This window comes from Acipenser ruthenus, chromosome 1 (assembly GCF_902713425.1).
Source record: "Acipenser ruthenus chromosome 1, fAciRut3.2 maternal haplotype, whole genome shotgun sequence".
Classification (NCBI taxonomy): Eukaryota; Metazoa; Chordata; class Actinopteri; order Acipenseriformes; family Acipenseridae; genus Acipenser; species Acipenser ruthenus.
In genome coordinates, this window is record NC_081189.1 from 37,499,026 (window position 1) to 37,521,603 (window position 22,578).

The window sequence follows — 22,578 nt, forward strand, 5'->3', positions numbered from 1 at the left end:
ATGTGATCTTTTAACTCATCCCTCCTACTCGTCAATAAAAATGGAGTAGGTGGGGCTGTACAAGTGGAAAAGGTCACATTGTCACATGTCTCGAATGGAATGAGGCAAACTCTTCAGTCCCAGCAATTTGGATTCTCCAGACAAACCCAGTTAAAGGCAGATGCAGAGATAAAGGATTTCAACAGAACCCAGAACCACTCAGAATAATTGCAAACACCATAGCAGAGTAAGGGAAATGTAAACTAATTCAAATGACACGTGATGCTTGCTCTTCACGCAGACATTTCACTTATATGCAATATCCCAGCTCTTTCTAATGGCTAAACTGACTTGCAGTATATACAGTACAGTAAAGATTACTGGTCTTCTTTTATTTAATGTGCGTAAGATGCCAGGGAGGCTAATGTTAAAAGGGTTTAACATGGCAGAGTATTTAGATCCAAGGCCTTGTTTCATAAACCAAGAGACAAGTCTAATGTTTGTTCTGAGCACAGAATTCTACATTAGACTAATTAAAGCTGTTTTGCACTATGATGTTTCCATTGTTAATTTGTTTCAGTCACAGAAAGTGCAGTCAATTTGTCTCTTAAGACTGCCATATTGTAATTGCAATGTTGTTCTTTGGTGTCCTAAGAGTAGGCTTTCCATTAATTTACTGTTCAATAATGCCCTCAAAAGGCCTGTCCCTATGTATAGGCTTTATGTTGGTTTTAAACCTGATTTGTGACTCTGTCATACAATGTCTTAAGTACAAGGTTTGCAAACCTTTGCTTTCATAGAATGACCTTCGTCCAGGCTTTGTAGCTTATCTTGTAATTTAGGGTTTCTATATAATAACATGAATCTGAAAACGGGAAAGGGGAATAGATTTTTTTTTTTTTTTTTTTTTTTTTTTTAATTGTGCATTAGATAAATATATACATAAAACAGTATGTCACACACACACACAATGACATATTTATCTAATCTATTTATTTATTTATGGGATTAAAAAAAAAAAAAATCCTTAAAAATGTTGTTATTAGGGACCTGTATTAAAACAAGCAGTTTTCCGCTCTATGACATTGTTATCAATCCACTTCAAAAGTTAAGCATACTAAAACCAATATTGTAACAGCTCCCTCCCACTTTTATGCCATGATGCCTTAAACCCTGGATGCTTATACAGGTCCGCTCAATTTTTTCTCTGTCCTTTGACTGAAATCAGAATTTTTTTCAGTGTCAATATGGGAAAAAAAAACAAGAACATTTTGATTTCCCAGTAGAAAACGTTTATTGTTTTGAAATGTCCAAAACATTCTGCATGAAAAGAACATGTAAGCAAAATTGTCTGAGTAGTGCCATGTAATTATAGCCTTACAGTCTTTGAAATACTGTTAATAGAAGAGTAAGCATTTATGATTGGGGGAAATAGTTTACTAGAATGTATACACAAATTATAGCATTTTAAATGAAAATTGAAGCATCAACCTGTTCAGTGGCATTATAAAATGTATTCAAAATGTGCCAGGACAATCCACCTACAACATGAGCAGTATTCCAGTATATAATGGAACACAGCACTGGGGCTTCCTGCTCTCCCTGAGGTTGAGGCAATGCTCTGCCACCCCAAACTGACTTCTGGCAAACAGTCCTCAATGTACAATTCATACTGCGGTTTTCAGCAAGACGTCATTTAAAAGACTTTTTTTTTGCTTTGTTATTTAATCAGGTAATTTTAGAAACCAGCCTTGAAATAGGACCCTTATTACATCTAATAGTCGAACACGTATGTCTAAGAGAGGAATGAAAATCAATAATTATTGAGGGACTGGGTTGATTATACAAAAAAAAAAAAAAAAGCATCTAAGGACAGGCTTCCTCTCCGAGAGCCTTCAAGTAAGTGCCAAGGTCTACTTGAATCAATATATTCATGTAACAATTAATGAAAATAAAATATTACCCAATTCCCGAAGAACAGAAACTTGCATCTCAAATCCAAGCTACAGTTTAGTCAATATACTTGTGTATTACGTTAGAATTTGAATTTCAAAAACATGTTGATTTGCAACCATTATTCTTCTGTAAAGTGTTTCACAAAAAGCAATAACGATTTTAAAACTGTTTCTATTTTATAATTAATGTGTACAAGACAAAGCTTTAAATTGAATATTATATATTAAAACACTAAATGTATAAAGTGTATCCTTTATTGTAGTTTGTTTTCAATAAGCAAGGCATACACATGTCTATAAACAGTACTAACCTTCCATGAATTATTGCAAACTATGTCGCTTGTAAAAAACAATGCATTGATTTTCGATACCGAATGTATGTTCCTACATCTTTCATTCTGACAATATACCAGTATTCCATTCATTGATTTTGTTGAAATGTTTGTTTACAAGACTAAGATGTTTCTTTAGCTTTACTCAGATTTTATGAGGTTTAATGTTTACTAATGCTCTGTAATGCAACTGGGTTTAACACATGACCAATTTAAACTAAGATGGGATATCACTGACCAAACATTCACAAATGTTATTTCTTCTAACCACGCAACTGTTCATTAAAAACTCCATGTACATCTTTTATCAATCATATCAAGAAAAAATATTTGTTTAACTCAAATTTCTCATTAGATCTAAACAAAATATTGCGTATAATTTAGTTTTTTGGAAAAAAAAAAAAAAACACTTAAAAGTTCCCTCATTTACATATTCTTTTTCTTTATAATTTCCACAGAAAAATGAACAAGCTTTTCATCAAAAGAACTTCTTGGCAGCAGCTTCTTGCTGACTCCTGTAAAAAAAAAAAAAGCTCAGTTAGGCATCATGTTTATGAAAAAATAAAAATAGTGCTTTTGTTTGCTATATAATATTTTAGAATGTTTAATATTTAAACTTTTTTTCTTAAATTATAAACCATGTGATATTTTCATGAATTCCCATAAACACTACATATACTCACCTATACATTATATAACCGATAAACAACACTGTCTGAACTGCTACAAACATGAAGAAATGGGTTGTAGATAAACAGGATGGGAAAGGTGGGAGCTCTGGACACGTCGCCTTTTCATTTGGCCCCTGATTTAAATAAAGAAAATAAACACACACACACACATTATATACAGTGCCTATATTGTGTCAGTGCCTCAGAGTTTCATGCATTTAAATGAGGATTTGTTTCCGCTTATCTACACACCATACTCCACACTGTTAAGGTGGAAAAAGTTTTTATTGAGAAAAAAAATATATATATTAAAAATACAAAACTGAAAGATCTCCACCCCCCTGAGTTAATACTTGGTGGAAGCACCTTTGGCAGCAATTACAGCTGTGAGTCTGTTGGGATAAGTCTCTACCAACTTTGCACACATAGATTTGGCAATATTTGACCATTCTTCTTTACAAAACTGTTAAAGCTCTGTCAAGTTCTTTGGGAAGCGTTGATGGACAGCAATTCCACAAATTTTCGATTGGATTTAGGTTTGGGTTCTGACTGGGCCACTCAAGGACATTTACCTTTTTGTTCCTTAGCCACTCCAGTGTAGCTTTGGCTGTGTGCTTTGGGTCGTTGTCATGCTGAAAGGTGAACTTCCATTCCAGTTTCAGCTTTCTTGCAGAGGGCAGCAGGTTTTCCTCAAGGACTTCTCTGTACTTTGCTCCATTCATTTTCCCTTCTATCCTGACACTTGCCCCAGTCCCTGCCGATGAGAAACATCCCCATAACATGATGCTGCCACCACCATGCTTCACAGTAGGGATGGTGTTCTTTGGGTGATGCGCCAAACATAACGCTTTGCATTTAGGCCAAAAAGTTAAATTTTAGTTTCGTCAGACCACAAAACTTTTTGCCACATGGTTACAGAATCTCTACAGAAGTGTTTTTTTGCATACTTCAAACGGGATTAAAGGTGGGCTTTCTTACAGGCCATACAGGCCAGATTTGTGGAGTGCTTGGGATATTGTTGTCACATGCACACTTTGACCAGTCTTGGCCATAAAAGCCTGGAGCTCTTGCAGAGTTGCCATTGGCCTCTTGGTAGCCTTTCTGATCAGTCTCCTTCTTGCTCGGTCATCCAGTTTAGAGGGACGGCCTGATCTAGGCAGGGTCTTGGTGGTGCCATACACCTTCCACTTCTTATAATCACCTTGACTGTGCTCCAAGGGATATTCAAGGCCTTTGATACAGGAACTGCTGAATTTATCCTGAAATCATGTGAATCACTACAATTTAACACCGGTGGAGGCCACTTAACTTGGTGTGTGATTTTGAAGGCGATTGGTTACACCTGAGCTAATTCAGGATTGCTATTACAAGGGGGGTGGACACTTATCCAACCAAGCTATTTCAGTTTTTATTTTTAATTAATTTTCTACAAATTTCTAGAATATATTTTTCACTTGGAAGTTGTGGGGTAGGATGTGTAGATAAATGAAAAAAAAAAAAAAAAAAGCATTTTAATTCCAGGCTATATATAAGGCAACAAAAGGTGAACATTTTGAAAGTGGGTGTAGACTTTTTATAGGCACTGTATATATACATTGACTTACTCCACAGTTTATCGTTCATTTTGATTGTCCTTTCGCTATAACAACCCCCTAGATATAACAAACAAAAGGTGTGGTCCCCAACAGGTTCGTTATAACGAGGTTGTACTATATATATATATATATATATATATATATATATATATATATATATATATATATATATATATATATATATATATATATATATATATATATAGTGGTGTGCAGAAGTATTCACCCCCCTGCAAAGTTTTCACATTTTTTGGCACCTGAGCGTACACCACAACGCTTTCAAATTAGACTTTACATGTAGAATCTACACAACCTACTCCACATTGATAAAGTTAAAAAATGCATATAAAATATAAATAAGTAAGATTTACAGAGAAAAACAGATTAATCTCAGTTGCATAAGTATTCAACCTCTTTGCTACTGCAGCCCTAAATCAGCTCAGGTGCAAATGATTTGTTTGAAAGGTCACAAAATTAGTGAAATGGTTTCAGCCTTGTGTATTCAAAGTTGTTTAAACTTGTAGAGAATTTCCCTCAAGTATATAAAGACTTTCAAGCTGCAACTCACATAGTGATCCAACAAAACAACCATGAAGACCAAGGAGCTTTCGAAACAAGTCAGGGATAAAGTGATAGAGAGGCACAGAGCAGGAGAAGGGTACAAGAAAATTTCAAAGGTGCCGATTATCCCTCTCAGCACAGTGAAGTCCATCATTAAGAAGCGGAAGATGCATCATACCACCCAGTCAACAAGAGAATTAATGTTCTTGAGTGGCCCAGTCAAAGTCCTGACTTGAATCCAATCGAAAATTTATGGCAAGACTTGAAGACTGCAGTCCATCGATGACCCCCAACAAACCGTGAAGAATGGGCAAAAATGTCACCATCCTACTGTGCAAAGCTAGTAGAGACCTATCCAAAAAGACTCATAGCAGTAATTGCTGCAAAAGGTGCTTCTACCAAGTACTGACTAAGGGGATGAATACTTATGCAACCAGTAAATTTCATTTTGTACATTTTCTTTGCAAGTTTTGCTGACATTTAACCTCCTCCTCATATAACAGTGTTCATTTTAAGCACTACAGTTTTGAATAAAAAAAGTTAGTTTGAAAAACTATGCACATATTATTTGTAATTCAACAAAATGTGAAAACTTTGCAGGGGGGTGAATACTTCTGCAAACCAATCTATGTATGTATATATATATATATATATATATATATATATATATATATATATATATATATATATATATATATATATATATATATATATATATATATATATCTCTCTATCTATCTATCTATCTATCTATCTCCACACACGCTATACTAGACTACACAACGCTGGAGTGGGATGATCCTAAAAGGTAAACAAAAGTGCAGACCGATTACGTTAAGGTGAAAATCTATTTGTGTCTTCAAAGTTTTGCTAAGAAGCTTATTTTGAACAGGTGGCTCCTTGTACAAAGGTTAAACATCACATTTTTAACCACACATGTTCTAAATCCAGCCATGCATTATGCAAATAATGTAAGCAGCTGCATCGTGTTAAATAAAGAAAATGAAGGAAAGCCACTTACCCTGTTTCTCTGTATCAAATGGTCAATATCTTTCTTAACCACATGAAGGTGTTCCTTGATGTCATTGAAGTGCTGGACAGTTTCATATGTCCCTGCAGCATTGCCTTGGTTGTGAACATTACCCATTTGTCCGAGAGACTCTGTTAATGTATTCCTGAAACAAATACATTTCACAATTAGACCTTTCAAACACTCAATTTAATAAACTATAACCTTTAAACAGACTACAGCACTGCATGGCTCAATCCAAAACTATAAAATCTAACAGAAGATTTAACAGAAGAGAACAGTGTTGCCAGAGATCAGCTTACAGTTAGCTACGGTTAGTCAAATGTAAAGCTTTGACATCCACTTATCCCGCCTCGCATAAATATAATCAGTGTATTATATATTTTATCATGATTACTTCTCATACTAATATGAGTACCTTTTAAAATATAACTTTGCATTTATTTAATCTGCTTCATTTTTAGAAACTTTGCAACTGAAGATTAATTTTATAAATTATAAAAACCCAGAAGTAGAATTAAATGAAGTTTCTTTTATGTCAAGTTTCAAAACAGTATATATTACACATACATAGGTATACTAAGTCATCTTGGAATGTCATATTTTAATATCACAGCACCAGTCCTTTTTACACAGAAGGGGATCCTTTTTTTTTGATGCCAAAAACCCAATGCCACATGCTTGAAGGACAACGATTAAGATTAACAAAAGAAAATGATCATGCAATAAATAAAAAAAAAAGTTTAATGTACAAAACAAAAACTGAAAATCCTTTTAAATACAAAGATCCTTAGGAAACCAGTTATTCTGAAGTATTAAAAATAAGAAAACAACAATCTTCTTTATAAAGAGCACATCTTAAAACTAAGATCATGTTTCTGATAAAAATTAGTTTCTTATACTGTATTATTGCTGTCAGGGAGAACGTCTTTTTTATAAAACCTAAGATGATTATGACTTTTAAGAAGACTGACAAAGGAAATTTGATTGGAGAAAATAAGTATGCAATCAGATGCTGCTCGGGTTTTTTTTCTCTCCTGAAAACAAGTCTTTAATCCTCCAAGGATCTAGTAAAACGTGACATTTCTTCAAAACCTGATTGCACCCAGCAACAAAAAGCACAATACTATGTCCAGTACATAACCAAAGGAAAATCTAATTATTTTCTGTGCAAGAAAGATTTACCAAGAATATTAGAATTAAAGCTCTTTTATATTAGACAAAGGGAAATGTATTAAATAATCTAATCTTAATCTACTAGAGCTGACCTATTTTGATTGACAAAGAAAAGTCAATCAGCTCAATTAAGAATTAAATATGTGGACATATCTTCACTAGAAAACATCCCCCATGTAAATTGCATTTGATGAAGCATGTACAATAACTCAAATCGGTTCTTATTTAAATTACTAGGTTACACTTCTGTTTAACCTGGCATACTTTTCTGTATGGTCTGGCCCATTTATTCCTTTTATTTTAAAAAGCACTTTGATAATCTGTACCTTTACTAACTAGAAGAGTATTTGTCTGACCCAGCACTACACTCATAAATCTATTAATTGTAAATGAGTGGGTTTTGGGGGTGCTTAAAAAGAATCTGCAACTGTGCCTGGTTTGCTCCCCCACTCTAATGAAGAAAAGTATATACACATTTTCAGATCAATCTAACACAGCGTTACAAGCCTCACAAGCTTGCATAACAAACAAGAAAACACATAAATGCAGCATGTGTGCAATTAATCAGAAGTATTTCAATGATTAAAATAAAGATCTCAAGTCAACAGAGATCATCTCAACAGACAACTTGTTTAAAAATACCCAGTATCCAACTGAAAAAAAAAAAAAAAATATATATATATATATATATATATATATATATATATATATATATATATAAATACTAAACTAATAAACTTGTATAGTTGCTTCATTTTACATAAATTACTGACTTTCCTTACAGTACAACAAATTCTGATTGGATAGCTATAAAATATCTATACTTTTATTTATTAAATATTAACATGCAAACTTAATAAAATTAACCTCTCAATTTTACATATTGTTCATAATAATAAAGTACATGGAAAAAAACACCATGTTTTGAACAAACTGGAAAATGTTCCTATAGTCAAGTGTATTCAGTATTTTAACTTTAAAAACATGTTTATAACAAAAGGCTGGAATTGGCTACAAACAGTGTGGTTGCAAAAATTGAAAAGTTAATATTTATTCAGCAGGGCTAGAAGTTAAACTTAAGGCAGTAGTGAGGATTTGCTACCTGCCTGGAAAGTAGGTAGCAAAATGGTCTTATTCGGTAGCGGTTTATTCGACTAATAATTACATATAAAAATAATTTTAAAAATAAACACCTACCTACTGTTTTAAATAGACTGAATATCCCAAACTAACTAAAGGTAGTGATAATCTATTAGAAAAAGAAGTGTTAGTTATTTTATATATACAGGGTTCTCCCCAGGCCATGTGACAGCTGTGTTATGTCTTGACACAACATTTAACCAATCAGAGTTGAAGGGGACGGGTTTTGTATGTTAAGCACTTTGAGATGCTAAAACGTTGAAATGACTGCTAAAAAAACAGCCGCTTATTTTCAAAGCAAAAATAGTGACAATGAATGCAGGGTTTTCAAAATAAGCCGGTGAGCGGCGCAATCCACCACCTAATACTATATTTGCGCTGACTACTTTATTAAAAATATTAAGATTATTTTCGGGTAGTATCATTCAGTCCATTTTTTTGTCTTATTGTTGTACTGTAAGGTGATTTGTCGTATTATATATTTAAGGTAAGGCAAGTTTATTTTTCCGTTAAAAGTGCTCCTGGCTATAATGTTCTGCCACCCGGCTGTACAGAATTCCTGGGGAGAACCATGTAGATAGATATAGATAGATAGAGAGATAGATAGAGAGATAGATAGAGAGATAGTAAAAATTCAATTAAACGCCTATGGTTTATTTTTTACAATATTTGTCAGCAGACCCGGCGCATATTGGAGACGTGCGATTATTTGAGACCTGTGTTTATAGATTACTAGCTTCACATGCTTCATGCGGTCATTGAGAAGCTGCTAACATACAACCTTGTAGCAACATTCCAGCAACTTTGCTAAAAGGTTGTGTATCAGTGGGAACTAAGTAACAGTTTTGTTTTATAACAAAATTGCATTGTATTGTACACCCTCAAGTATAAAGCGAAAGTATTATTATAGTCTTGTTAGATGCACTGGTTAACAAGGATACGGTATGCAAAACGTTGGAAAATGAACAAGCAGAAGTATGAATTTGTATTTATAAACGGAATTAGATCTACCATTGTTAACAACAACAGTAGTTAAATCCACTAAAATAAAGTCCTGTAGATATATCAGAAAACAGGCGTGTTGGCTACGCTTACAGCACAATGATGATATTATTATTATTATTATTATTATTATTATTATTATTATTATTATTATTATTATTAATACAAACTTCGAAAATGTTTTTAAAAATGAATTTATTGTTTAATCTCAAACTTGTACACGTTAAAATACACCAAATGGTTTGTATCTGACCTACTTTCAGCACGCTTAAAATTATCAAAACTTAATAACGTAATAACTGCATTAAACAAATATGCATTACATGTAGGTCTACCTTAAATTACGTTTTCTATTATTATTATGTATTAATCCTGAGAGTCACATTCATCGCTGTCACTTATTAGCAGTTCATTAAGCTCAAGCTAATCCTCATCTTCCTCAGCTTCAATGGCAATGACAGAGACCCGGCATTTACTTACAATATTTGCCAGAAGACCCGGCGCGTATTGGAGACCAGGCAATTATTTGAAGTTTTATATATATATATATATATCAAGCTCTATTAGCCAATGATTAAAACCAATGCTAAATTATTAACTTAAAAGAAATACTATTTACTACAATATAGCTAGGGCTTCTGTTTTTCGGGTTTTATTAATTGTATTTTTCAGTGCTTATTTTTAGCTATTTGAGTTTTCCACACATGAAATCCCTATGGTCACGGGCACATTGTTCTGGGTTTTTTGTGTGTAGGCATTTTTGTACATTTCGCCACAATTATGTTTTAAATCCTCTATATTTTAACTGTCATGCAGCTTTAAATCCCGCTAGCAAGCCTCAATCCTGATTGGAATATTTGTTTTAAATCTTGCAAGTGGAGTCTCCAATAGAAATGAAGGAATGTGCTGTCACCTAGTAGTTGGGGCGGGTTTAAAGTATTCAGAACGAATCAATGATAGATACAAGTCAGGAAGGCGGGACATTGCCCAGCAGCACTGGGAAATGTATTTATTATTTTTTTTGTAGTAGGTTTTTTTTTTTGAATGGGAATAGGGTAAAGTCAACGTGAATAGATTAACCATTTCCACGTTTTTTCCAGTGTTTATTGGCTATCCACCAATTTAATTTGTTTGTATCTGGGGTGTTTTATCGGGTTTTATCAGTTAAAACCGAAAATCAGAAGCCCTAAATATAGCCTAATTTAGAGATCCTAAGGAATAACCGTTATAATCTATGGAACAAAATGAAAAAAAAAAATTCTAATTAAGTCCTCATGCAAATATAACATTTAGATTTTAGATTGTTATGTTTTGTTTAAAAAAAAATCCCTTGTAAAATAGCAGATACTAAGGATAAATAAAACTGTTGTTAAAGAATGCTCTAACACAAAAAATATGTTTTTGTATAAGCTCACTAAAGATCTAATGCTCTAGGCTGGGGGTAGCTGTTTTGCACTTAAAGATCAGGATTTTAAATGGATTTGAAAAATGAGCAAGAAAAAACTGAACTGTAAATACGTGACTATCGGAATTATATGGCAGATGGTGATATTTATTTGAATTTCTTCTTTAGTTACTATTGTTGTAAGACGATAAGATGAAGCCTGACAAACATTTAAGACAGCAGAATTACTAAATTATTATGGAGATTAAAAAAAAAATCTATTACAAGAAAAACAACTAGTCTTATTATGAACAAAAGCGTTTTGACAGCTGGAGGATTAACAAACACACATGGTAAACATGCTTAATAATAAAATTAAGAACAGCTTCAACAAAAACAGCAGATCCAAGTATCTTGTGACCCCCCATAATTTCTCTGTCAGATCATCCATTTTCAAATTATGCATCAACATGTAGAAAGTATGTTTGTTATTAAAATGAGTCAATAAAACGTCTAAAGTATATCGTTTTTGTTAATCATGCTACTCATATACCAAACATATTCCAGGCCCCAATCAGCAGTAATCTAGGACTTTACATTGGGTAAGGTAGTACAACTTTAGTGTCAATCATAGTGTGCATGTCAGGTATTTGTAATCTTCGCTGATTCATTAGGACTCTTACCTCATATCATTGACATTTCTAAGCACCTCTTGCTGTGCTTTTACAAGAGAGTCAAGTTCTTCGGTGGGAACCTGAAAAACACACACTTTTTTAATGAGCACAACATAGCTGAACAAACTGCAACGTTCTGTACTAAATATTATGAAGTTATTTGGCTGGCTAATGTTAACATTACAATTTATATTATTTAGTTAAATTTGTATCCCTTTTATCCCTGCAACTGTTCAAAACTCTCCGATACAGAAAAAGCACTTAAATTGGAGCTCAACAACTTTGACATTTTAAGTATATGCACATTCAAGTTTACCTCATGGGTATGCATAAACATAGCCCCAACAAGTTTCATGGTCATATACTATGCTGATTTAGCACCTGTTGTCTAGTTTGTGCCATTAATTATTTAGTCAGATATTAAATTTTCCTTATGTTGACATTTTTCAATAAATCATCTTTGTAGGCTGAACAATGTGTATGCACAGCCACAGTAAAAATCTCAAAATCAACGTACCTGTCCCGGCTGGCCCGGTGTCAAAGCTCCTCTCTTTGTGATTTCATCTGTTACTACAGTCACATAGCGCCTTTGCTCATCCAGGATCATATCCAGCTGCCTGTTCAGCTGTTTGATCTCCAGGTGGATTCTACTCTGGCTTTCAAAGATCTGCCTGACCTCCCGGTCATTAACAGATTCATAATTATCTTCAGCTGAAATGAAATACTGTAACTTAAATAAGGAAAAGTTTAAATGTGAATGCTCAAAACTATGAGTAGTCCCTTGAGTCTACCCCACATTATATCAACTCTCCACTTGTAAAATTAAAGAATCCTCCATCACTGTAAACCTAATAATTAAGGAATATTACAAATCAGATTTTGTGCTGAAGCAAAACAAAATGGACAGATTCATGAAAGTCTTAAAACAATAAATCATAGTTTGCACCATTTCTTGTAAAAGAAATAAAACAGTTTGTTACAAAGCAAGAAATACACCAATCAGAGTTCATTTACAGTATGAAAAAACTCAGCTCATTTCCAGAATGCTTATATTACCTGTAACATTAACAATTTCATATTTGTTACCAAACATTAGCCATTGCATTCTGTAAGAAAGATCTTGATAAATCAGCTTCGATAGGGGGGCATATGTACAAAATGTTACTTGTAAGAAAGTCAAGTGAAGCTGTTACTATTATATATATATATATATATATATATATATATATATATATATATATATATATATATATATACACACACACAGTCGCCTCCAAAATTATAGGCACCCTTGATAAAGATGAGCAAAAAAGGCTGTATAAAATAAACAACACAGGTAATGAGCTATATTTTATGCTCAAATATATGGGAAAACCATATTCTTTTATTCTAATACAATTGCTCAGAGAAAAAGTTTTTTATTAACAAGTAATAAAAAATGTTCTCAAAAAGAATTATTGGCACCCCTAAAGATTCTTATAAATAAAATAAAACAAAAATAAATCTGCATTAACATTCTACTTCTTTAAGTTCATCTCAGTCTTAAGGAACTATATTGTGGCCTTCCATGGCTTCCAGTTTCACTGGGGTATAAAAATGAGGTAACACGCATATGAAATCCATTTGTCATCCATCACCATGGGGAAAAGCAAAGAACTCACAAAAGAAAAGAGACAAATGGTTGTTGACCTTCATAAATCAGGTAATGGGTACAAAACAATAGCTAAAAACCTAAATATACCACTTACCACTATTAGGGCAATAATTAAGAAATTCAAAACCACTGGAACAGTGGTAAACTTGCCTGGTAGAGGACGCAAGTGTATCTTGCCCCCACGCACAGTGAGGCAGATGGTTCGGGAGGCAAAGGGAAATCCAAGGGCCACAGTTGGAGAATTACAGAACTTGGTTGCATCTTGGGGTCACCAAGTCTCCAAATCTACAATTAGACACCACCTCCATGCCAATAGGCTATTTGGAAGGGTGCCAGAAAAAAAGCCTTTATTGAGAGCAACCAACAAACGTAAGCGCCTGGAGTTTGCTAAACGGCATTGGCACTTCGATTGGAACCGGGTGCTATGGTCAGATGAGACGAAAATATAGCTCTTTGGCCACGCACACCAGCGGTGGGTTTGGCGTCGAAAGAAAGATACATGTGCAGAAAAGAACCTCATACCTACTGTAAAATATGGTGGTGGATCTTTGATGTTATGGGGCTGTTTTGCTTCCACTGGTCCTGGGGCCCTTGTTAAGGTCAACGGCATCATGAACTCTACCCAGTACCTGGACATTTTAGCCAAAAACCTGGTTGCCTCTGCCAGGAGGCTGAAACTTGGCCGTAAGTGGATCTTCCAGCAAGACAGTGACCCCAAGCACACATCAAAATCCACAAAGAAATGGTTAATTGACCACAAAATCAACATTTTGCAATGGCCATCTCAGTCTCCAGACTGGAACCCCATTGAAAACCTGTGGTTTCAATTGAAGAGGGCAGTCCATAAGCGCAGACTGAAGGATATCAAGGATCTGGAAAGATTCTGTATGGAAGAATGGTCTAAGATCCCTCCCAATGTGTTCTCCAATCTCATTACACATTATAGAAAAAGACTCAGTGCCGTTATCCTTGCAAGGGGAGGGTGCACAAAGTACTGAAAACAATGGTGCCAATAATTATGACACTTCATTTCTTTTTGGAAATAAATTTATAATTTGAGAAATGTGTAATTTTGGTTGATTCCACTGAATCATTAATAGTCAAATATATTCCACATGTTGGAAAATTACAATATAGCTCAGTACTGGTATTATTTATTTTATACAGTCCTTTTTGCTCCTCTTTATCAAGGGTGCCAATAATTTTGGAGGTGACTGTATAGTAATAATATATATCTTGGGGCCAGCAGAGTGAAGTAGTGGTTAGGGCTCTGGACTCTTGACCGGAGGGTTGTGGGTTCAATCCCAGGTGAGGGACATTGCTGTTGTACCCTTGAGCAAGGTATTTTACCTAGATTCAGTATAAACAACTGGATAAATGGGTAATTGTATGTAAACATAATGTGATAATTGTGACAATTGTAATTTGCCCTGGATAAGGGCGTCTGCTAAAATATATATATATATTTTTTTTTTTTTTACAGGAGAAAAAAAAGCCATTATCAAGCTGCAGTGAGTTTACCAAGTACAATAATAACTCAATTCTCACATGGCTGTCCATGGATGTCAGGGTGCTCTTTTTGGAATTCATGTTTCTTCTTGTCCAAATCTTGCTGGAAATGTTCAAACTCCTCTTGGTACTTTTCCTTCTCCTCTTGTGGAATCTCAGCTTCGGGAACAGGCTGTAAATATAACATACAGTACAATGACATTGTTCAGTCGTTTAAGATGACTGCTCACATTAGGCCAGATTTATTAAGGCCTTCACACCACTTTTTTGTTGCAAAATTTGAATAAAGCAACTCACAAGTTTAATTTGAGGACTCCATTGTGTGCTGCTTCTGGTCTTGTAACATTAAAAAGTTTCCTTTTTCTTTCACATAAAAATGGTGCAGATTGCACTTTACTGTATAGTACCTGTCAACGCAGATCAGCTGTTCTGAAATACCAAGGTCCTGTGGCTGAAAAAATATGGCGGATAGCTGATGGGGTTAATGCGGTTGGTACTGTAAAAGGGGAGACCATATACTGCCAGAAGCGCTGGCAAGAGTAATGTTAGATTGTAAACAAAATTGCAAGGTCTTCTCATTTTTCTGGATCATGTTCCAAGATATCTCCCTCCTGTTGCTGTATAGTAATGACGTGGTGAGTGCTGTTTTTTGACGGTAAATGGCGTTTATGCATCACCTGATGAAATACTGTCATGTTAAACACTATTACTGGCACCACACAGGAGACGCTAAGTTTTATGAATATGGGCCTTTATGTTACAAGTTAACATGCTTCAAAAACTCCCAAATTCCAGCTAGTTCTAGGTCATACCTCTTGTTGTCCAGGTTCAGTCAGTCTGAATGTCAAGAAAGATAAGACGTCGTGGTCATCTGAAAAATAAAGAGTGGACCATTCACAAAACAGCTGTGTATTTGAAGCAGGTTCAAACTGTTTATTTTCTGCAAACCAACTACATACAATAGGAATGATTGAGACTTAATTCAATAGATGTAATACTAACAACTGAGTTGCTTAGTTCACTGTTGACATTACCATGTGGTTATGTGAAGAACGCATGGCATTTGTTTCAATCCATACATATGCTGCTGATTTCTAGAAGCATTCCGTTTAGTCCGGATTCTCGGATGATAATAACACAGACACACCAACCTGCAAGGCCTCCTGTAGCTGCAGAAATTCCAAAAAAACCTTCAGCTGGAATAATCATATTGTCCACTTTGGCACAAAATTCATAATCTTCCTTATCTGGAGTAAATCCATTGTTTATCAAAACCTACATAAAATAATTAAAATAAAACATTAAACACTCAAGTTACATACACATGCTCATAATAAGGATGTTCATGTTTATTTATTATTGCAACATAAATCATAATTAATGTGGAACCTTACCGTCAATGACTTTTTGTAGTATGTGATTTTGGCTCTGACTGGATAGGGCTTGTTTCTGAAGTCCCTTAGGCAGGACCCCAGTGCTTGGGTTGAACCATCACTGCAGATTTGAACAAAATGAAATGTCTTACAAATACAATGGAAATAATGTACAGTATATGCAAAACCAGATTTTATTTAATACTAAGAAACATATTGTTTATTTCCATTACATGTACTAATGTAATGGTTGAGTTCAGAGAGTTATCAGATGTTTAGTACAAAACAATGCCATATTAATTGTATTCATATCCTTCATAAATAAGCATCCTAGATCGCTTTGCATGCAATCAAATAACAGAGATCTAGATAGCTGTGGAAGGCTTCATGCAAATAATATATGCAATATTTCCATATTCAGTTTGCAAAAACACAGTCATGCCCATGTTTGAATTAAGGGTTACCATAAAACTGAGGGGGAAAAGCTGAATTACATTAACACCAAATACAGAGACATTTTAGAAAATAATTAGTAAATAAAGTTAATGCACCACCATGTGACATGTCACATGACAGTCTATCGCAGTATATACCAGTAGATCCTAAGTGATGTAACACTTAAGACAAACTGCTGATTCAATCAATCCACATTAGACCCTAATTTAAATAATTCAAGGCCTAAAAAAGACTGCAAAAAGTGTAATATAACCAAAAAGAAAAGCTTTTTTTAACTTACTTTTGATGGTCATAAACAAGTTTTCCGTTGTTACCAACGATAAGAACAGCAGGGTTATTTTTCTAAAATTAACACAAATTAAAAATATTACCATTTTATTGCAAGACACACAGAGAAATTCTACCTTGTTTACATCAAGCAAAAACAGTTATAGTCAACCCTGTTTACAATGAAAAGCTAGATATTTGTTTTCTTATATGTGTGCCAAAATGCTGTACAGCTTTAATTCTTGTCAGCTACTCTAAAACTTACTATCATGTAATGTAAAATGAGATTGGATCACAACAAGGACTATAAATACAAATTTAGATTTTGGCTGTGGACATCCAACGGACATCCATATCTAAAGCAATTCCAGAAACTTAAAACATTTACAACAGATATTGTAATATACGGTCTAGATGCAATCTGCATGTGGTTAATTAAATAATGGTTTGACAAAGTATGACGATTTGCATAAAGTAATGTGGGTTGTGCCATCATTCCAGAGTGTACCATATAATGAATTCGATTAGTCCCAGGCTAACAATACACTATTAAGTAAGACCTTGTTTAAAGCTCTAAATTATGTTTGACTTTACATTTCTACTTCTTTTTTTGAACAATTATTTATTCATTTTCCAATATTTCTCCCAATTTTGGAATGTCCAATTATTATTCAACCTGGCTCACCGCTGCAACCCCCGAACTAACTCAGGAGAGACAAAGACGAGCACTCGCGTCCTCCGAAAGTGCCGTCAGCTGTCTGCTTTTTTTCGCTATGCATGCCTGCCGTGCAGCCATATTCAGAACTTAGAGTCAGAGGACTACACAGTTCTGAATTGCATACAGGCAGGCCTGCAGGTGCCAGAGCAGCCACAGCGGTCGCTGGTGTGCGGTGAGCCAAGGACTCCTCAGCCGATCTAACCCCTACGGACAACCCCTAAGGACTTGGACAATTGTGCGCCACCCCCTAGGAACTCCCGTCCACGGTCGGCAGTGGCATAGCTTGGATTGGAACCGGCGATCTCCAAGCTATAGGGCGCATTCTGCACTCCATACACAACGCAATGCCAAGTGCATCTAAAGTTTGAATATATTTCACACTTTTCCTTTGATTATTGTACCCATCTGCAAGGTTAGTGCACAGGAGGCTAAGCTACAGAACCCCAAACTATAAAACTGAATCTGATTATACTGTAGCTTTACACTGTTGTCAAGCCTCCAGGCAACACCTCACTTGAGAAAAATCATGGTTTTTAGTCCCATGCTGTTAGTGGTCCTTCAAGGTCCTTGATGGAGAAACATCAAGGTAGTCTCCATCTTGGACAATGTTGGGAACACCTGTTCTAGACCATGTAATTATTTTTCGCAGTTTCTTGCTTTTCGCTATTATGAGTGGGACAGCATTATAAATACTTGTTTTGCAAAATATATATTTACCAACCTTTGCATCATTGTCAAAAGAGTCAAAGAAAATTCCAAGGCCATTCCATGAATCTGCTGCTCCAAAGACTGGACCCTCAAGTCCTTGGTCTGATGTGAACCAGATTGCCTATTTCAAAAGGTGATATTATTAACCAAATAATTAACTCTACAAAGCAGGTGAGTTACAATTTTAAAAGTGTAAGTGTTATTTACAAGCCCATCTGCTCCAACTCTTCCTCTTCCAGTAACACGAAATGTAATTTCAGCTTCCCAGTTTTCAAAGGCTGCTTTGTTTTTTGTCCACACTGAGCCTTTTTGACTTCTCAATGATGGTGTGATTCGAACCTGATCAGCACTTGGAATAGCATCTGAAACATACATCGAAACATTTATAAAGAAACTTTTGGATGTGTTTCCACTTCCAGACAACTAGCATCCTTATTTATTTACTCCCACCATACTATGCTTTACAAGTGCAGTATTTAAATCTACAGTAAATGTGAATGAAGTCAGCACAAATCTAAATACTGGTACATTGCATCTTCAAGTATAATCAATATGAATACTTCAAAAACATAGAGGGCCTTACAAATAGCAATCTGGGTACATAATTAATATTCACCTAATAGTTCCTGAATTGACTCCTATAACACACCCCCTAAACACAATATCAATGAGGGTGGTTGTTTGAATATGTATGGACTTCAACCCTCCTGTACAACAACGCAAAAGGGTACATATCTGACCCATCTATTCAAACAGCACAGGAGTGAAACGTGAACTAGTAGGATACTTTACTTATAAATTCACAGGCAGGTCCCCTAAACAGAAGTGAACAAAACCCAGTAATGACGTTGCATTGCTATGTGTACTGGTGAAAAAACGTGTTTATTTTACTGAACTGAGTTTTGCCAAGATGCCAGACTTCTCAAAAACTATGCTTCAATTCCACAGTGCCAAACAGTTGCAGAGTGAGCCCCTCAAATAACTGTAATGAAAACCAACATCACAAAAACATATTTATTTAACAATAGTTGCGGGAATAAAGGTACGAACCGTTATTAAAACCATTCATGGGCATTGTCCGCAACACGTCTTCACTTGCCTTGGACAAAAATAAATCCTGCATCACCTGAAGCAATAAGTTAATAAACCGTGTACTGTACAGTTAGATGAATGTATTCTAGTTGGTATGTATGGGAAATAAAACACGTAGGACATTAACTTTGCATTATGTATTTCTGGCTAGATACAGTACTGTGTTTAGATACATTGTTATAGGAATAAACTTACTCCCATTGTGCAACCAAAAGGGGATAGTGCCATCGCTCTGTGATAAATGAGGTCCTTTGAAGCTGTATTTGTATTCAAACCGGCGGTGAGGAGCGTCGTTAGATCCCGGCGCAACGTCTGCATTAGTGCGATTAAATATTATACAAAATATTAGTAAACCGGCAGCTACAGTCAGCCACTTGTCCATGGACACCGCCATCTTTCTACCCCACTGCTGACGTAGCGCTCAGTCGAAGGGCTGACGGGAATTCCAACAGCCAACAGGGCGCTGTCTCATTGGACGGCTAGGAAACGGTGACGTTGCGTGCCGATGTTGCAACAAGTGCAGTGCCTACAAAGATACCACGAAATGTTCCTGTCAGGACCATTGTAAGGATAGCGCAACGCGTAGAGGTTATCAAAACAATGTTTGTTTTGATAATCTTAAAATCTCAAATTGAATTCGATTAGTATAAAAAGCGGTGTATATTTTGTACCAGAGCAAAAATTATACCTGCTTTTGCTAGCCTAGAAGATCATTAGTTATTTTGAATGGTTATAGCCGGTCATGCCAAATAGCATATTATTATTATTATTATTATTATTATTATTATTATTATTATTATTAGTTTAACATACTGTACTCTAATCATGTCCCAGCATGTGTATAAAGTAATAAAACGACTTAATTAAAGCGTTTAAGTCAGTTCTATTTGTATAACTCAGCACCGTGTCATTTGTACCTCCAGTACCATTTCCTTCCCATGCAAAGTTATCTGAGAGCATCTCACATGACTGTCCTAGAATAGCTAGCGCATAACCAAATAGCATATCCCATTCCCTGAGTCATCTGGTTATGTTGTTATAAAGGCTACAACCAAGCATGGTGGATTAATGCACTGCTTTTCAGACCTGCTTGTTTTCTGTGGACTTTTAATTCACCTGGAAGCCATGACAATTAATTAAAAAAAAGCTGGATTTGGAAATGTTTCATTTTGAATCTACAGTAAAAGCAGCCTTTACTGGTGCAACTAACTGAGTATCCTAAACGGATAACAATGATTGCATAGAACAGAAGTCCTAAATCATAAACTGTGCTTGAGTTTTAAGTGGCATAATAGAACCCCTTAAAGAGAATCCTCCTGGTGCTAGTGTGAAATACAGTGATATTCCTTGCAGTTCTTTTTTTTTGAACAGGTATATTATCCTAAAAGTCACATGGGTACTCAACAAACAGTATGATGTTATTCCTTATTTGCTATTATACACCATTTCTGTTTTTATGCTGCATTTTATTTATTTCCTTTTGACCAATTTCTGTTTTCTGAACAAATCAGTCAGTTTTATTTGGCTTCATATCACAAGCTCATTTATTATTCAACAATACAAGCAGTCGATGCTATCATGTTGTTAGTTTTATTTCTTCAATTTTATACAGACCCATTAAATTGTCTTAAATAGCATTACATTCTTGCTAAAAGCTCAGTCTATTAAGTACATTATACAAAAAACAATGCTTTTGGGATTAACAGTAAGGTAAATCCACACATATTTTGGCAGCTGAATTAATCAGTGTAAAGATATTAAATGTACCACTTAATAAAAGGTTTGAATGTCCACTGGACACATTCATTCCATAAACATCTCTTAAACTCATCTCTCCATTAATATAGAATACTGCCCACCTCAAACTTTCCATTAAGCATTCACTCCATTAGTCTTCTATCCTTATGAGTTTTGATTAGAATGTTGTCATGGACTGTCCATCTCCCTTGTTCATCTAGAGACAGTGCAAGTTAACAGCTATAGCTTTTAATTCAGTTTCATGCCTCCTGTCATCCTATTTAAAATACATATCCTAAGAATGCCCTTCATGTAATACCAGTGTGACACTATAAACTTTTCTTACCTGTAGTTTTTAAACTATAAACTAAATCTAAAAAAAAAAAAAAAAAACCCAAAAAAACACATAACACATAATATGTTATCTAAATTAACTTGGACATTTCCGTTTCCATTACAAAAACAATCTATTTGCCTGCCATCTTGTATTTCAGCATTACGGAAAGCACAAGGTACATTTTAGTTACTCACTTCCCTGCAAGTTGCTATATTACAGTCAGACTAGATTAGACAAACACTGAAGATACAGAGTTACAGAGGTATTGCTGCCCAGCACCACCTCCCACTGGGAGAGTGGGGCTTCCCTCTAAATGAGACGCCTTCAGGGATCATGTAATCTGAACCCCCCTTCAATGGCGTGTCATCGTGGTTTGACCACCTCTGCATGACCATATTAACCTCCTCTTGTGATTAAAAAAAAAATCTAATTTAGTGAGCAATTAAGGGTCACATGCAGGATAAAGAGCAGGATAATCTGGGATTACATACAGGAATCTTTGTTTCCAAGGCAACCCCCATCAGAGGGGGTATTAATGCTCAGGTCAGTCAGTTAATGAAATGGGAATAGTCACTGAGTCCAAAACTTGCACTTGCAAGGCTCTTTAAGTGGGTGAGCTGCTAGAAAAAGAGACACAAGGGATTCCTCGCCTGCTAGCCATTGTCAATAACTGCCATTGCAAAACTCATTTATAATGTATTGTTCTTCAATTCTGTATATATAATTATTGCACATTAAATGGCCAGCAGATCAGAGACTGTCCGTGTTCTTAAATGCTTAATTATAAGCTTAATTATAAGGTAATATGTTTATGTGTTATATATTTTACAAAAAAGATATAATGTACACACCAGTTTTACAGTAAATCACAGTAGCTTGTTTGAAGAAAATAATTTCAAACTCTTAAATGCGTTTTTCAACCTGTTGAATATGCATTGTATGCACTGAAGTTATTTTAGCTTTTGTGTAACTATATTTCTCAATACTGAAAAACAAAGATTAAGCAGCTATGACCACAGGACTCTATTGTCTCAAAGGTTTTACGCTTTTTGGTAAATACTGTAAAATCAACTTCTAAATATGCTTTGTGCTGCTAGGTGGCACTGATTTGAAATATACTGGAAAACAGAAACTACTATACATGAGTCAGACAGTGCTGCAGGTTCCAACTATACATGAGTCATACAGTGCTGCAGGTTCTTACAATACATGAGTCATATAGTGCTGC

The 22,578-nt window shown here is 35.0% G+C and overlaps 1 protein-coding gene across 3 annotated transcripts; it reads right to left on the reverse strand.

The window, feature by feature from the left end:
- Positions 1–1,248: 1,248 nt before the first annotated feature.
- LOC117420800 (protein ERGIC-53-like) lies at positions 1,249–19,781 on the reverse strand. 3 transcript variants are annotated; one of them, XM_034034442.3, is made up of 13 exons: positions 19,472–19,779; positions 18,392–18,546; positions 18,198–18,305; positions 16,772–16,833; positions 16,057–16,156; positions 15,814–15,937; positions 15,475–15,533; positions 14,702–14,834; positions 12,017–12,210; positions 11,509–11,579; positions 6,115–6,268; positions 2,950–3,071; positions 1,249–2,781 (listed from the first exon to the last, which is right to left on the reverse strand). In XM_034034442.3, exons 1-13 carry the CDS (start codon positions 19,668–19,670, stop codon positions 2,745–2,747), a joined length of 1,518 nt encoding a protein of 505 aa, XP_033890333.3. In that variant the 5' UTR covers positions 19,671–19,779; the 3' UTR covers positions 1,249–2,744. The 3 variants fall into 3 exon arrangements, 2 of the variants coding, with proteins under 2 accessions (XP_033890333.3, XP_058880738.1); XM_059024755.1 differs by lacking the exon at positions 19,472–19,779 and adding an exon at positions 19,235–19,274; XR_009328779.1 differs by lacking the exon at positions 1,249–2,781 and adding an exon at positions 3,510–3,691 and having other exon boundaries at positions 2,949–3,071; positions 19,472–19,781.
- Between the last annotated feature and the right edge of the window lie 2,797 nt (positions 19,782–22,578).